The 16686-nt window shown below is 58.0% G+C and overlaps 1 protein-coding gene across 3 annotated transcripts; it reads left to right on the plus strand.

Moving 5' to 3' along the window:
- The first annotated feature begins 19 nt into the window (after positions 1-19).
- On the plus strand, positions 20-16648 carry CC2D1A (coiled-coil and C2 domain containing 1A). 3 transcript variants are annotated; one of them, XM_006928486.4, is made up of 29 exons: positions 20-314; positions 1882-2017; positions 3881-3993; positions 4088-4153; positions 4438-4572; positions 4676-4913; positions 8486-8610; positions 8893-8965; positions 9111-9182; positions 9291-9421; positions 9500-9572; positions 10261-10394; positions 10733-10847; positions 10929-11101; positions 11762-11884; positions 11967-12025; positions 12117-12233; positions 13552-13625; positions 13700-13758; positions 13883-13934; positions 14054-14153; positions 14240-14330; positions 14645-14782; positions 14870-14934; positions 15519-15582; positions 15678-15804; positions 15883-15959; positions 16040-16087; positions 16172-16648. In XM_006928486.4, the coding sequence occupies exons 1-29, from the start codon at positions 255-257 to the stop codon at positions 16190-16192; spliced, it is 2859 nt and encodes a 952-aa protein (XP_006928548.2). In that variant the 5' UTR covers positions 20-254; the 3' UTR covers positions 16193-16648. The 3 variants fall into 3 exon arrangements, with proteins under 3 accessions (XP_006928548.2, XP_006928549.2, XP_003981981.2); XM_006928487.4 differs by having other exon boundaries at positions 14873-14934; XM_003981932.5 differs by having other exon boundaries at positions 21-314; positions 10736-10847.
- The last annotated feature ends 38 nt before the right edge of the window (positions 16649-16686 follow it).

Genomic DNA, 16686 nt, shown 5'->3' on the forward strand with positions numbered 1-16686 from the left:
TGCCTGCCGGGAGTTGTAGTTTCATCGCGGAGGGCCCAGCAAGTCCAGTGGCTGCGCTCCGGTGCCGCGGCGCCGAGGCCGAGGCGGAAGTGGGGCGGCCACCCCCGGGGTCGAGGGCGCGGGGTCAGCGGTCGCGGGGCGCCAACCAGGGGCGCGGGGCTCAGGAAGTGCGCGTGCGCGGCGATAGGCCCCAGGGGAGGAGGCAGGGCAAGGCCAGGCGAGGTGGCCAGTGGTCTGGGCATCGTGCCTGGAAGATGCACAAGAGGAAGGGCCCCCCGGGGCCCCCCGGCCGAGGTGCCGCCGCCGCCCGCCAGGTGAGTCTATACCCCACGGCCCCGCCTAGAGAACCGTTCTCACCCCTATCACAGGTTCAGAGGAGGGCCCCACCCACCAGGGGAACCGATCACCACCCCCAGGTGAGCCCCGGTCCCCGCCTTCCAGATGAGGTTCTGCCCCCAAAGTGGGGCCTAGTGGCCCCGGCTCCCCAGCTCCTCAGCTCTTGGCGCCCCGCCCTGGGCTCAGAGCCACCTGTTGCCGAAGCCTCTCCAGTTTGGGAGGGGAAGGCCTCGGACCTGAGATAAGGATAGTTAATGTACTCCTGGTTTGGACACTCATGGAACCTCGCATCAGCCAGGCCAAGTCAGACTTTCTATCCCCACTGTACAGATGAGGACACTGAGGCCCAGAGAGGTGAAGACAGCTTCCCAAGGTCATAGGGATTAACAGCTTGGCCAGGGCTAAGTGCAAAATCCAGAGCGGCTGCCATGAGCCCACGGGACTGTGTCTGGTCGTCCTTTTCCCTCCTCCGTCTCCTCTGCCCCAGGCACCTGGAGGGTGTGATTTTTCTTAGCTTTGGTGGAAGGAGCTCAGGCCATAGTTTAGTGCCCGGGTATTAGAATCTGGCCAACCTGGAGTTCCCTGCTGGCCTCTGCATGTTGGACACTCAGCTTCACAGCTCTTACACCTGTTTCCTCGTCTGTAAGATGGAGGCCCTAAGAGTCCCTATGTCACAGCACAGTTGTGAAAATTCACTGGAATAGTTTATGGAAAGTGCTAGAACCTAACACTCAATAAGCATAACTTATTTTGTTTAATGTTTATTTATTTTGGGGAGACAGAGAGACAGAGTGGGGGAGGGGCATAGAGAGAAGGAGACACAGAATCTGAAGCAGGCTCCAGGCTCTGAGCTGTCAGCACAGAGCCCGACGCGGGACTCGAACCCACAAAGCGCGGGATCACGACCTGGGCCGAAGTCAGACACTCAACCGACTGAGCCAATAAGCGTAACTTATTACTGTTGAAAGGAGCCATACATAATAGTCAGTATTTGCCCATTCTGACCGACAGAAAAGGCCGTTTTGTGTAGTTCGGTGTAATATCATCACATCACGATTGGTCATTAGCTGGGACGGGATAGGAAGACAGGTCTGTTATACAATGAAAACCCCGCTTTCAGTTTCTATGTTTTCCGGGCTTCTGTTTGCTCTTGATAACTCCAGGCTTCCTGCGTGGCCCCCTCTGCTGAGTGTGCTGGAAGGAAAAGCCCAGGTGTACCGAGTGGCTTAGCTTTGGGCAGGGTGTAGGGCCTGTCTTTCCCACTGAACTCAGTCAGCAGCACATTGTGGGTGTGGGCTCGGAGCAGGGAGCAGGGTCTCTCTGCCTGCCCTTTGCCCCGGGTTGATCTAGGCCAGAGGGCCTGGCCCATCTTGGAACACCTGTTGCATTCTCAACCCATTCCAGCCTCCTGGCACTTCCCTGGGGAAATTACTTTCCCTCCGAGACCTGGGTTTCCTTCCTGAGGGAAACCTGGGTCTGTCCTGGTTGCCTCTGGACAGGTGGGGTGCATTCCAAAGTCTGACTGGACCCTTACTGTTCCCTCAGCTGGGCCTGCTGGTTGACCTCTCCCCAGACGGCCTTATGATCCCCGAGGACGGAGTTAACGATGAGGAACTGGAGGCCGAGTTCTTGGCCTTGGTGGGGGGCCAGCCCCAAGTCCTGGAGAAGCTCAAAGGCAAAGGTGAGACTCTCAACACACCCCTGAACATTCTCTGAGCACCTGCTGTGGGCAGGACTCAGCCCTGGGCCCTGGGGAGAAGGGGGAAAGGAGACGGAGGTCTCTGCCCTCCTAGAACCCGCAGCCTGGGTTAAGAGGTTAAGCGATCAACTCTGGACCCAGAGTGAGGGTTCAAATCCCAGTTGTGCTGCTTACTGGCTGTGTGACTGATGAGTCCCAGCACCTGTGTGGACTTCGGTTTCCCCGTCTGTAAAATGGGAATAATAACTGCCCTTAGTCACAGTAGTTCATCTTCTCGTGTGTGTTAAGTACTTCACACAGGGTCTCACATTCCCTCCAACACGCTGTCCCATGATCAGGTTGGGGTGAGGGAAGCACAGAGGGATGGGGGAGACCTGTGAGCTGGGGCCAGGTGCCCGCAAGAGACACCCACAACAAGGATGGTCAGCAGAAGAGCTAGAAAGTGCGGCTGGGAGGCCCAGCGCATGCAAAGCCCTCCCCCCTCCCCCCGTGGGAGGTGACAGGGTCAGCAACACTGCAGTGGGGTTTGGGGCTGGAGCTCCAAGGGGAGACGGAACCTTTATACTTGTTAGCTAATTCAGTCCACTCTCATTATTAACGGATTCCATATTTGTGAGTTCACCAACGGGCTAAATTTTATTGGTAACACCAAAATCAATAGTCGGGGAGGTTCGGCAATTCCTTGCGGGCGTGCACAGAGCTGCAGCAAGTTTGAGTCGCTCACTTTACGCGGTCCCAGCTGAGAGGGGGCAAGATGACCGTCAGCCTTCTTGTCTCAGGGCTTCAAGTAAACACGGGTCCTTCTCACAGTCTGTGTAAGGCTGCATTTTGCTCATTTTGGCACTCTTTGTGGGTGCTCTTTGCGTGGTACATTTTGCTGTTCAGAATGGCACTAAAGTGTGGCGCTTACAGCTGTCTCGTGTCTTTAAGGGCAAGAAGTTTGTGATGCGTCTTATGGAGGAAATACGCTAGCAGCTAAGCCTCATTCAGACACGAGTAGCCTTGAGTTCAATGTTAACAAACCAACAACACGTATTTAAAAAGGTATAGTTAGATAGAGGCACGCATTGAACAAGGTTATGCATCGGCCGGTTGACGAAACTGTGCCCAGAGGCTCATGGGATCCTAACCTTGTATTTCCTCTAGGGGCAGCGGTCCAGTACTTGCTAAGTCAGTGTTGAAGGCACTTTTATAGGACGTAGGTAACGCAAATAATGAGAATGATTCGAATGACAAAGTGCTGATGACGTGCTTTTCTAGAACCTCATTTACCTTGAGTCCTCACGATGCGTGTGTGTGTGTGTGTGTGAGGGAGAAACTTGCCCTCGTCTAATAGGTGGGAAGACTGAGGCCCAGGGAGGTCACGTGACTTGCCCAGGGCTCCACAGTAAGAAAGCTGCAGAGCCAGGGTTGGAAGTCCGGCTTGATAAGCACGAGAGGAGGCCGGCAGGATTCGCGGGATCATACCTGGTGGGCCTGAGGGCAGTAGGGTGCCATGGAAGGGCAGTAGGGGGGCATGCTGCCCTATTCTTTAGGGCCATGGGTAACTGGGACAGGAGGCTGGAGACACTTTTTTTTTTTTTAATGTTTATTTATTTTTGAGAGAGAGAGGGAGACAGAGCATGAGTGGGGGGGGGGGGGGGCAGAGAGAGAGGGAGACACAGAATCCGAAGCAGGCTCCAAGCTCTGGGCTGGCAGCACAGAGCCGGACGTGGGGCTCGAACCCACCAATCCCGAGATCATGACCTGAGCCGAAGTCGGCCGCCCAATTGACTGAGCCACCCAGGCGCCCCATGGGGACTCTTGAAGGATCCCAGTCCATCTGGAGCCTGTCACTGCCACCAGGTCCCCTGCCCATGGAGGCCATTGAGAAGATGGCGAGCCTGTGCATGAGAGACCCGGATGAGGAGGAAGGTACCGACGACGAGGAAGATGTGGAGGCTGACGACGACCTGCTGGTGAGCACCCACGGCAGGGCAGGAGGCCACCCATGCTGTCGTTGCCCCGTGCAGCAGGCCCTCATGCCTGGCCAATGGCCGTGTGTCCCTGCAGGCAGAACTAAATGTGGTCCTTGGGGAGGAGCAGAAGTCTCTGGAGTCCCACCCTCCTGTGGCTCAGGTATAGCCCGACAACCTGCTCCCCGTAGTGCAGGGTTCAAGGCCCTCCCTTGCCCCTCAGCCATGTTACCTTGGGCAGGTGACATGACACCTCTGAGACCCAGTTCCCTGCATCCGGAACAATGATGATGATTTCTACCTTGGGGAGTGGGGTGGGGGAGGCGGCGGGGACAGCTGGCCCCCCGGGCACCATGCCTGGTGTGTGATAGGCACTCGCCCAGGGGAGCCCTTGGGGAGAGCCCAAGTGGGGTCACCACCCAGACCATGCCCCGGTCCCTCCTGCAGCCCAAAGCCGCAGCCCCCAGCCCCGGGGTGGAGGCCACCTTGCAGGAGAGGCTGGTCCTCTACCAGAGGGCGATCGAAAGCGCTAGGCAAGCTGGAGGTGGAGCCAAGATGCGGCGCTACGACCGGGGACTTAAGGTGAGCGGGCGGGCGGGTGACGGGAGGGTGCTGGCACCCTACCGCCGGCCCACCGCACCCGGCTGTCAGGCTCCTCGGAAACCCATTTCGCACCTTCTCTCAGACGCTTGAAAACCTGCTGGCCTCGGTCCGGAAAGGTAACGCCATCGACGAAGGGGACATCCCACCGCCCGTGGCAGTGGGGAAGGGTCCGGCAGCCACCCCCAGCCACACGCCCGCACCCTCCCAGCCGGCCTCCACCACGAGCCAGCCAGCCCCGGAGCCCAGGGTCACGGTAGAAGGCCCGCCTTCCTCTGCCCCAGCCTCATCCACAGGCTTGGCTAAGCCCCAGCTTCCTCCAGGTAGGCCGGGGGCAGGGCTGGGCTGACAGGGGATGTTGCAGGCGTGGGATCTACTCAGCACTTGGCCATTCTGTGGGGGTGCAGGCCCTGCACTGACTGTCAGATACCCTTAACGCCCCTCGCCTCCCCAGGTCCTCATGTCTCTGGAGTTCACGAATGCCGTTTTTTGTACATGTGGTGGTTTAAAACATACAACGTGACATTGGCCCTTTGAACCCTTTTTCGGTGTGCACTTGAGTAGCACGTTCACCATGTGGTGCGCCGGTCTCCTCTGTTTCCAAGACTGTTTCATCGAACAAAAACTCTCTTCCCGCGAAACACTAGCTCCCCATTTCCGCTCCCCCGGCCCCTGACAGCCGCCATCCATGCTTTATGAGTCTGCGTCTCCCGGACGCGTCACGTAAGTGGGACGACACACGAGTTGTCCTTTGGTGTCAGCTTCTTTCACTTAGTGTCACCTCGCAGCATGCGTCAGAGTCCCTTTTGAGGGCTAACGCGTAAGAGCTATAAGTGGATAATTCCCCAGCCCTCAGCATGTCTGTCTTCTAAAACTGACCTGCGGGCTTATGAGTTCAAGCCCCGCGTCAGGCTCTGTGCTGACAGCTCGGAGCCTGGAGCCTGCTTTGGAGTCTGTGTCTCCCTCTCTCTCTGCTCCTCCCCCACTCACACTCTGTCTCTGTCTCTCTGTCTCTCTGTCTCTCTCTCAAAAATAAACATTAAAAAAAACAAACAAACCCTCACCTGCGGGAGGTTTTCCTTCCCAACCTCTCCCTCTCCGGTGGCCTTCCTCCCACTACCCGAAAGGAGTGCCCGCCTCTGTCCCTTCTAGAATATCAACACAGGCACTGCCCCAGGGCCAAACGCTCCCCAAACATACGAAGAGACACTTAAAACTGGGCTGGCCCGGTTGAGAAAGTAAACACCAGGTCTAAATCTTTCCACAGCCCGGCTGGTTTCTAAGCTATTGTTTTGGCAAAGTTCAGGGAAGGTTGTTGGAAATCGTCACCCGAAATGCTCAGCCAAAATCACCAAAGCTTTTTTCACGACGGGGTTTTGGCACACGCCTTGGGTAGGGTCCAGGGAAGCCCGCAACGTGGTGATCACAGGACCCCGTGTCTTCCCGTCTATTTGTTGGTATGAAGCAGGTTTCCTGGTGCTTTGAAGAAGAAAAAAAGGGAAGTTGGGAAACAATGAACGGGGAAACGGAGTTAATTGGTAGAAGGCGGACCCAGCCCCAGCCCTGTCAGCAAGAGGTGCCGGTGCGATAAAATTGTGCTCTTGGCATATGAAAATTCTTTATCAAAAAGCCTGATATATTTAGGCTTTGTTCAGTGCTATGCTAATAATACCAATGATTCAACCTGGAAGAATGTTTTCGCTGCCCCCCTCCCCGCCCCCCACCAAGAGGGAGCACAAGCAGGGGAGGGGCAGAGGGAAAGAGAGAATCTTAAGCTGTTAGTGTGGCCTGGATCTCACAACCCTGGGATAATGAGCTGAGCCCAAATCAAGAGTCAGATGGACGCTCAGCTGACTCAGCCACTCAGGTGCCGCCGGAAGGACATTTTCTTGACTCCGAGAGACTCACTGTGATAGGAGATAAAACCGATCAAATGTCAACGCTCTTTTGCTGCCACTCACGGATACCTTTTCAGGCAAATACACCTGAACTTAAAGCTGTAGGTGCAGTTGTCAGTCTGAAAAAGTACGATGCATGTAGCTTGCCAGGCGTTTCTAGGATTTGTGGACCCCGGTGGTCGTAAGTGCAATAGCCCTTTGTTTTTTTATGTCAAAAATTGCACCAGTTGCCCTAAATTTAATGATACTTCTCCTGAAAACCTATCGAACGTGTCATTTAATACTGTAACTAGCATACTGTTTAAAAAAACAATTTAGGGGGGCCTGGGTGGCTCAGTCGCTTGAGTGTCCGACATTGGCTCAGGTCACGATCTTGCGGTCCGTGAGTTCAAGCCCCACGTCGGGCTCTGGGCTGATGGCTCAGAGCCTTGAGCCTGCTTCGGATTCTGTGTCTCCCTCTCTCTGCCCCTCCCCCACTCACACTCTGTCCCTCTCTCTCAAAAATGAATAGACGTTAAAAAATAAAAACAAAAAAGCAGTTTAACTCTCCATTTCCTCACTTTGCCAATGAACCTCATAGATGGATTTTGGTTGCACAAATATACCATAGGGCGGTCAAGAAAAGACTTTTAACAGGGCACCTGGGTGGCTTAGTTGAGCGTCGGGCTCTTGATTTTGGCTTGTGTCATGATCCCCAAGTCGTGGGACTGAGCCCCTCGTTGGGCTCTGCGCTGAGGGTGGAGCCTGCTTGGGATTCTCTCTCTGTCTCTGCCCCTCCCCCACTCATACTCTCTCTCCCGCCACCCAGTATGAAAAAAAAAAAGAAAAGGCAGCTTTAAACTGAGCAGGCCCCCTGTTTCTTTGATAAACACAGTGCAGCACTGTATTTCCCTTCCTTGTGGCTTTCCTAGTATCATTTCTTACAGCTTCGTTTATTATAAGAACAGCATATAACGCGCATAACGTACGAGACATGTCGATCGGTTGTCTTTATTGGTGATGCCCGTGGTCAACAACAAGCTATGAGTAGTCAAATTTGGGGGGAGTCCAAAGTAGATTTCCAACTGCATGGCGGGGGCAGGGGGTGTTGGTGCCCCTGACACCCTCACTGTTCAAGGGTCAACTGTACTTGATGTACTGAATTGTACACTTAAAAAGGGTTAAGAGGGTAAATTTCATGTGTATTTTGCCGCAATTAAAGAAAACAAGGGGCACCACCAGCTCATTCGGTAAAGCGTGTGACTCTTGATCTCGGGGTCATGAGTTCGAGGCCCACAGTTGGCATAGAGCTTGCAAAAAAATAAAAAATAAAAATAAGTGAATACTGGTGAGTTTCAAATCACCATGGTAGTTAAAGTACATTGGATTAAAAAACGTTAAAAATTTTTTTAACGTTTATTTATTTTTAAGAGAGAGAGAGAGAGAGTACAAGTGAGGGAGGGGCAGAGAGAGAGACAGGGAGACACAGAATCCAAAGCAGGCTCCAGGCTCTGAGCTGTCAGCACAGAGCCCGATGCAGGGCCGGAACTCACAGACCGTGAGATCATGACCTGAGCTAAAGTCGGACACTTAACTGACTGAGCCACCCAGGTGCCCTTAAAGTACATTAAGTTTTAAAGAGTGATGTGATAGTTCTGTTTTGTGAATGTCAGTATTTGCACGACACTGGGAATGACAACTGTGGCCACTTTTTAAAGTTAAGATGAGGGCCGCCTGGGTGGCTCAGTCGGTTAAGCGTCTGACTTTGGTGCAGGTTATGACCTCACGGTTCGAGGGTTCAAGCCCCACCTCGGGCTCTGTGGTGACAGCTCGGAGTCTGGAGCCTGCTGCGGATTCTGTCTCTTTCTCAGGTCCCGGGGTAGAGTCCCTGCCACACCATCTTGGGGAGACGGCATGGCCTCTCAGCCTCAGTGCTCACATCTGTAGGTCAGGCCTAAGGAACAGGCTTCGTTGTGACGGTTAAACAGAGGCGGTTCGTATGCTGTTCCCCCTTCCAGGTCCCTGCAGCCCTGACCTCCTGGCCCAGTTGCAGAGCCGCCAGCGCGAATATAAGTTGGCCGCCCTCCACGCCAAGCAGCAGGGAGATACTGCCACTGCTGCCAGACGTTTCCGTGTGGCCAAGGTGCGTCCAGACCGGTGGGAGAAGACACGACGCTTCCGACTTTGCGTGGTGGCAAAGAACGGGAGCGCTGTGGTCACACGGACCCCAGTTTGACTCCTGACCCTTAGTCACTCTGTACGTGTAGTTTTCCGTATCTCTTAAAGCCCCGGTTTACCCTGCCTGTGAAATGGGCGTCAGTATTGGAAGGGGCTTAAGCAAGATGCTGCAGAGGAATGGACAGAGGCTCCCCACAGGGTCCTGGCCCCCAACCGCAGCCTCTTCCCCTCGTCTCCTTTCTCTCAGAGCTTCGATGCCATCTTGGAGGCCCTGAGCCGGGGGGAGCCTGTGGACCTGTCCCGCCTGCCACCTCCCCCTGGTGAGGACCCCACCACCCTGCCCAGCCTCCGGGACTTGGTGCTGCCGCCCTCTCTGGTCACCTGGGGACCCCCTCAGACCACACCAGCGTGGGGTAGGGGGTCCCCAAGCAAGCCCCTCACTGGACTGGACCTCTCTGCCTTCAGACCAGCTGCCCCCAGAGCCACCCTCGCCATCACCGCAGCCTCCGGCTCCCAGCACGGTGCCCTCCACGCCAGGTAGGCTCTTGGAACCCTGTGTGGTGGGCAGGCCAGGGCGACAAGTCTCTCCTTCCCAAGACTCTTAACCCTGCCCCTCTGTTCCCCGTCGGCCCCCGTCTGGCCCAGAGGTTCCCCCACCTCCGCGGACTCTCCTGGAGGCACTGGAGCAGCGGATGGAGCGATACCACGTGGCCGCGGCCCAGGCCAAGACCAAAGGGGACCAGCGGAAGGCTCGCATGCATGAGCGCATCGTCAAGGTGTGTGTGGGCCCAGTGGGCAGGCAGACAGCGCCCGCGGGCCTTGCCCAGGTAGCCCTAATCCTGTGTCCACTACAGCAATACCAAGAGGCCATCCGAGCCCACAAGGCGGGCCGAACGGTAGATGTGGCCGAGCTGCCGGTGCCCCCAGGTAGGCACAGCCCCCACCCCTGCCCCTCCCGGCCTCTGAGCCTCCGTAGGTGCTATTCCTCCTGACCGCACAGGCCCAGGGAGCTGTGTGCTCCGCATTCGGGAATTCTGCAAACTTGTTAGATAATTGGTACCTTACAGTTGGGTTCCAATCGGAGTGTTTGTACCACGGAAATCGGCAGGCGCTAAAAATCAGGGGGTTTTACTTGGAGAGCCTGTTCACCAGCCCACCATCGTCTGTCTGATTTCCTCCATTTCTTCTGTGTTCGACTCCTCCTTTCGCATCAGCTCTCGGCCTTACACTCTACTCAGCCTTCCATCAGCCTCCCAGTGGGTTGGGGGCCTCCTCTGGGTTCTCAGAGCTGCCCGCGCACCCCCGGGAGAGCAATTATTCCTCAACACCTTGGTCCCCTGGGAATCCCTCCAGGCCTGTGACCGCCTCTTGTGCCTGGTGGCCCGCCTCACCCCGTGCTTGCCCGTTGGCGTCTGGTCAAGGCCCGGGGTCAGGTGAGAGGCAGCAGGAGATTAGGTTGGAATAATCTGGCATCTACACAGAAGCAGCAGCAGCTCCTTCCTGGATTCAAAGTACATCCAAAGCCCCGAGGCTCCTTAGGAAGGGGAGGAACCCACGTCTCCGCCATCGCGGCATGGGTCCCTCCCTCCTGACTGGGCCCTGACTGGCCGCCCAGGCTTTCCCCCCATCCAGGGCCTGGAGGCCACCGAGCCCACCCAGCAGAGCCTGGTGGGGGTCTTGGAGACCGCCATGAAGCTGGCTAACCAGGATGAAGGCGCAGAGGATGAAGAGGATGAGGAACCTAAGAAGGTGGGAGGGGCTGGGGTCTTGGGGTGAGACGGGAGTGGCAGCAAAGCCCTGACAGAACCTGGGAAGAGCTGGCCTCCCTCCCGGCCTGGCCACTTCCTGGCTGTGCAGCCGTGGGCAAGCCATTTTGCTCTCTGATCCTGCCTCCTCATCTGTAAAGTGGGTACAGGGGCTGTCTTTGTCTCTGCAAAGATTCAGTGAGAATGAGACTATATGGGGCATTCGTTGCTGAGGAAACAGAAACTAAGACAGTCACCATTGTCAGTTTCGGGCCCCGGCCCCTTGGGGAGTGGAGCCACTGTGAGTGCCGGGAGAGCTCTGATTCCCTCCCTGTCTGTCAGCAGCCCACCAGCCCTCCGGCCCCCACGGCCCAGCCCAAGGCCCCACCCTCAAGGGCGCCCCAGTCAGGCTCCACCCCAGCGGCCAAAACAGCCCCCAAGGGCACATCCGCCAGAGGTAGGTGTGCCCTCCCTTCCTGGGCTGCCTGTTGCTTGGCTGTGGGCCAGGCCGCGTGCACAGACCCCCCTGTACCCACAGCCCAGCAGCAACTGGCCTTCCTGGAGGGCCGCAAGAAGCAGCTCCTACAGGCCGCACTGAGAGCCAAGCAGAAGAATGACATGGAGGGTGCCAAGATGCACCTGCGCCAGGCCAAGGGGCTGGAGCCCATGCTGGAGGCCTCGCGCAACGGGCTGCCTGTGGATATCGCCAAGGTGAGCCCTCTAGGCCTGCTGGACCTCCCCAGGCACCCCCTGTTGGGCCGTGGCCACTTAGCAGCCACGTAACTTGGAGTATATCAGTCAGGATCCAGGTTAAGCTTCTGTAACAGATAAGTACCCCCCCGACTCAGTGGCCGAAAGAAGACAGATCTGTTTTCTCGCGTGGAAGACTCAGGGCAGTCTGGGCTCTGGAAAAGACAGAGCCCTCCAGGGCCCAGGTTCCTTCCATCTTGTTGCTCTGTCACACCTCGGAAGGTCATCTTTGTCCACGTGCTCAGAGTGGACTGATGCCCTTCCTGCATTCAGTCCATGGGAAGCAGTGAGGGAAAGAAAGGGCAAGGCAAGCAGTTCCATTTAAAGCAAGTGACATGGAATCCCATCACTTCTCACCTTCCACTGGCCGCCGCTGAATCCCATGGCGGTACCCGGCTGCAAGGGATGCTGGGACACGTAGTACCTGGGCTGTGTGCCACTTTGGGAGGGACCATCCACTTCTCTCTGAGCACCACCTTTCTCCTCGGGGAAGAAGAAAGACCAGGGCTGGGGCAAAGCAGTGGTCCAGGAAGGCCTCTCCAAGAAGGGGTGACATTTCCATGCGCGGGCCTGTTTGTTGCTAACCAGCAGGCCCCTCCCCATGAGGCTTGTCTTCTCTAGGTGCCACCCGCCCCCGTCAACAAAGACGACTTCTCTCTGGTCCAGCGGCCTGGCCCAGGTCTGTCTCAGGAGTCTGCCCGGCGCTACGGTGAACTCACCAAGCTCATAAGGCAGCAGCATGAGGTGAGGTGGGCCCCTGGCCCAGATCAGCAGGCCTCAGGGTCATGGCCCCCCGCCCCTCCCCTCACTGCCTTCTGCTCTTCAGATGTGCCTGAACCACTCTAACCAGTTCACCCACCTGGGCAACATTGCCGAAACCAGCAAGTAAGTGCCCCTGTCCCTGCCTCTGCCGGACGTCTGTACCCCCATCCCATCCCCGGGTCCAGGGACCTGAACAGGGCTCTCTTGCCGGCAGATTTGAGAAATTGGCAGAGGACTGTAAGCGGAGCATGGAGATTCTGAAGCAGGCATTCGCCCGAGGTCTCCCCACGCCCACTGCCCGCTTTGAGCAGAGAACCTTCAGCGTCATCAAGTAAGGCCCTGATGCCCCTTGGGCCAGATGCCCCTTTGGAGAGGGGCATGCACTCCCCAGAAGCCAGCAGAGGACTTGCCTCTGGGGGAGAGTTGGGTTGCACGGTGAAAGCACAGTATACGCAAGGGTCCTGAGGCAGGCATGAGGTGCAAGTGAAAGATGGTGTTGGGGAGTTGCCAGTGACACATTGAGAAATGGGGAGGACCGAGTGAGTGCAGAGATGTGCCTTGTCCGAAGGCCCGGGCGAGCCCTCAGCGTGGTTGTTGTTGGTCCTGCTCCTCTTAAGCCTTCCCACACAGTGGGGAATTGGGATCATTTCCCCCACTTACAGATGGGGTTAGGCACAGCCACTGCAACAACCTAGGATACCCCACACCCCTCACCTTGGCTCTCCCACATCTGCACAGCCTGGCTCCCCATCACCTCGTCCCCACCCACTGTCCCCACGTTGCTTGCCTCCTGCCACACAGGCCTGGTTTTGGTCCCTCAGACAAACCAAGCATGTTCATCCTCAGGGCCTTTGCACTGGCTCTTTCCTCCGCACAGACCCTCTTCCCCAGGTCTCCGTGTAGTAGCGCCTTCTTGGCATCCGGAATCACCTATGATGTCGCCTCCCTTGAGAGGCCCTCTTTGACCACTCCCGTCTACAACAGCCCATCCTGAGCATGCTCCACTGTCTTCCCCTATTTTAATTTTCTGCAGAAATGCTTTGTTTCCTCTGTTTATATATGCATTGGTCTTCTCTTCACTCAGCTAGCTTGGGCTCCATGAGCACAGGGATGGGGTCTGTCTCACTATATCCCCATCAGTGAGGACACCAGCAGGCACATAGTAGGGGCTGCAGAAATATTGCTCTTTTAAATTTGTTAAGATGTTTATTTATTTTTGAAAGAGGGAGAGAGGGAGGGGCAGAGAGCGAGGGAGACACAGCATCTGAAGCAGGCTCCAGGCTCTGAGCTGTCAGCACCGAGCCTCGAACCCACGAACCCTGAGGTCATGACCTGAAATCGGACTCTTGACCGACTGAGCCACCCAAGCGCCCCCCAGAAGTATTGTTAAATGAAGGGAAGGTCCCCCAGCAGTGAAGCCACTGGCTGGCGCAGAGTGGGTCCCAGACTGAAGAAAAGTCTCGAAAATAAGCCATTGGCAGATCTGGACCAAGAATTCCAGTCTGTCCAGATCCTAAAACTGGAGCCCAGGAGCCCATATAGCTACAAAGGCCAGCATGGGGTGTGTTCCCTGGATCCGCAAAGGGAAAAGAAGGCGGGCAGGCGTTGGGGCTGACGTGCCTCTGTCTCCCCACCTGCCCTCCCGGAAGGATCTTCCCTGACCTCAGCAGCAACGACATGCTCCTGTTCGTCGGGAAGGGCGTCAACTTGCCCACGCCCCCAGGTGAGGGGCGCCAGGCAGGGGTCAGGGCTGCGGGACTGCCTCCCTGCCCGGCTCTGACCCTTGTCTGCCCACAGGGCTGTCTCCCAGCGACCTGGATGTCTTCGTTCGGTTTGACTTCCCCTATCCCAACGTGGTATGTAGAGAGCCCAGGAGAGGAAAGACGGGCTCAAGCCTCATCCTCGGGAGTGGGTCGGCAGGGGTCCAAGGGCAGGCCCCAGCCCCTGAGCCTTCCTGCCTCCTATTTGATTTGGCTCTAGGAAGAAGCTCAGAAAGACAAGACCAGTGTGATTAAGAACACAGACTCCCCCGGTGAGCGGAGGGGGAGGGGGAGGGGGAGGAGGCCGCGGCCGCCCCATGCGGAGAGAACCTGAAACCGTAGCCTGACCCCTCCCTCTTTCCTCCTGGGCCTGTCCTCATTCCCGGAGTAGAGTTCAAGGAGCAGTTCAAACTCTGCATCAACCGCAGCCACCGCGGCTTCCGAAGGGCCATCCAGACCAAAGGCATCAAATTTGAAGTGGTCCACAAGGGGTGAGCTGGGGGTGCAGGTGCTGGGCAGACTCTGGGGGAGGGGGAGCTGCCCTGGGCCAACCGTCCTGTCCCCCTCACGCACACAGGGGGCTGTTCAAGACTGACCGGGTGCTGGGCACAGCCCAGCTGAAGCTGGACGCCCTGGAGACCGCGTGTGAGGTCCGGGAGATCCTTGAGGTGAGATGTGGACATTTGCCCACAGGCTCTGGTGTGGCTGTGTCACTTGTTAACATTATTCAAAAGCTCCCTACAGGCCCTGGGCCTCCTAGGGGTCTCTTCTGCTGACCCAGCTTCTCCCCCAGGGATCCCAGACCTCCATACTACCCAGCCCTAAATATTCCCGGCACCCTGCTCCATTTTGACCAATTGGCGTCTCAGCTCTATCTATCTAGGGGCTCAGATTTTGGAAATTACCCTGGTTCTCTCTGATCCCGGCCCTGGGCCTCCGGCCACTGCCCGCTTCTCAGTAGCCTCCCCTCATTTCTACCCAGGTCCTGGATGGTCGCAGGCCCACGGGGGGGCGGCTGGAGGTGATGGTCCGGATTCGGGAGCCACTGACCGCCCAGCAGTTGGAGACCACAACTGAGAGGTGGCTGGTCATTGACCCCGTGCCAGCAGCCGCGCCCACGGTGAGACTCCTGCCCATCAGCAACCCCAGGGAGGGAGGCTTGGTTCAAGCGGGCCGGGAATCACAAGACTGGTTCTGTCCACTGAAGCAGGTTGCTGGGCCCAAAGGGAAGGCCCCTCCCGTACCCACCCCTTCGAGGGAGCCAGGGAACAGGTAGGTGGCTGGGTCAAGCCATGCTGCAGAGAAGTCCCTTCTTCCTGTTTCAGCCCCTCCCGGACAGTTGCCCATCAGGCACGAATTGTAGTGCATCCCTTCCCTGCTCCAAAACGTCTCCTGGCTCCCCGTCTCCTGAAACGTCCTGAAACTTCTCAGCCTGATTTTTAGGATCTTTTGTGATTGGACCATTATCAATATATCCAGTAGTCTCGTCTCACCCCACTTCCTCCTGTTCGTCCATGGTTATCTACACCTCGTTTTCACTGGCCTCTGGGCTTTTCTGTCTTCTGATGATGCCATGAGCCCCCCTACCCAGCACTTGCTCCCCACTCCCCTGCCCGGCTCTAACTCCTCTGGCTCCCAGCTTGGCTGCGTTCTTCCCTGGGAAACCTTCCCTGACCACGGGGCACGGCAGTTGCCTGAGTGTATAGCCTTCAGCCCCACTAGGTCGTGGGCTCTGCAACACCAGGGCGGGCCTAGCTTATCTCCTGCTGTTCCCCAGCGCCCAGTGCGTCTGTGAGAATTAATGAGGTCAGGGTTGGGGGGTCCTTGCGGCCCTTCATCCCTCCCCAACTCCACAGATCGGCCCGGCCCCTGCACAGCCTCAGCGTGCTGGCCTTTGATCAAGAGCGTCTGGAGCGGAAGGTGGGTGCCTGCTTTGACAGGCTGGCTGGGGCAGGATCGGGGGTTCGGTAGGCCCCGGACAGGGCCGTCACAGCCCCCCACTCCGCACCCCCCAGATCCTGGCCCTGAGGCAGGCGCGGCGGCCGGTGCCCCCGGAGGTGGCCCAGCAGTACCAGGACATCATGCAACGCAGCCAGTGGCAGAGGGCGCAGCTGGAGCAGGGGGGCCCGGGCATCCGGAGGGGTAGGGTCTCGGGGATGGGCGCGTGGGGGAGGGGAGGGCAGGGCAGCAGCCCCCATCCTGACCCCTCCCCACCCTCAGAGTACGCGGCCCAGCTGGAGCGTCAGCTGCAGTTCTACACAGAGGCGGCCCGGCGCCTGGGCAACGACGGTAGCAGGGTGAGCCAGGCGAGGGCCGGGTGGGCGCTGGGGGGCCGGGGCTGCCCGCGGCTGCCCGCTGACCGCCTCTCGGCCCCCAGGAGGCTGCAAAGGAGGCACTCTACAGGCGGAACCTGGTGGAGAGTGAGGTGAGCGGCCAGGCCGGGGGGTGTGGGGGGGCACGGCTGTGGCCACGAGTACCCCGTCCCTGACCCTGGCGGCCTTCTCCTTAGCTGCAGCGGCTCCGCAGGTGAGGGATCGGCCGGATGGGCGGCCCCTGGAGAGTGCCCAAGGCCCTGGCACCGGGAGGAGCTGACCAGGCCACAGCCGGAGGCCAGACAAGCAGACAATCAGCAGACCGTCAGCTCCAGATGGACATGTCCTCCGCCGGGTTCTTCCTGGCGGGGGGGCCCGAGGATGGCACCACCAGCCAGCCTGTGCCCCTTGCCCCGGCCTGGCTGGGTGGGCCCTGGAGAGTCCCGTTTGCACAGCCTGGGGTGTCCGGCCCCTGGCCTGCCCCAGAGGTGGGGGGGGCAGCTAGGACCAAGCCCCGAGGGCCCCTGCAAGCACTTTACTTCCTATCCCTCCCCAGCCTTAACCCTGAAGGCCACCCACACCCCAAAGAAGCCACTGAGGTCAGCCAGACCCCAGCTGGCTCCCCAGGGCTGACACAGGGAATAAACAGCCAGGGCCACGCCTGGCTCACTCTGTCCTGTTGATGTTTCTTGCCCCCGCCCTGTGGCCAGCT

This window comes from Felis catus, chromosome A2 (genome assembly GCF_018350175.1).
Source record: "Felis catus isolate Fca126 chromosome A2, F.catus_Fca126_mat1.0, whole genome shotgun sequence".
NCBI lineage: Eukaryota > Metazoa > Chordata > Mammalia > Carnivora > Felidae > Felis > Felis catus.

Coding starts and splice junctions, on each gene's coding strand:
- CC2D1A (XM_006928486.4), top strand. CDS start 255: ATGCACAAGAGGAAGGGCCCCCCGGGGCCCCCCGGCCGAGGTGCCGCC. Junction 11,885..11,966: donor TCATAAGGCAGCAGCATGAG/GTGAGGTGGGCC, acceptor TCTGCTCTTCAG/ATGTGCCTGAACCACTCTAA. Junction 14,783..14,869: donor TGCCAGCAGCCGCGCCCACG/GTGAGACTCCTG, acceptor TGTCCACTGAAG/CAGGTTGCTGGGCCCAAAGG.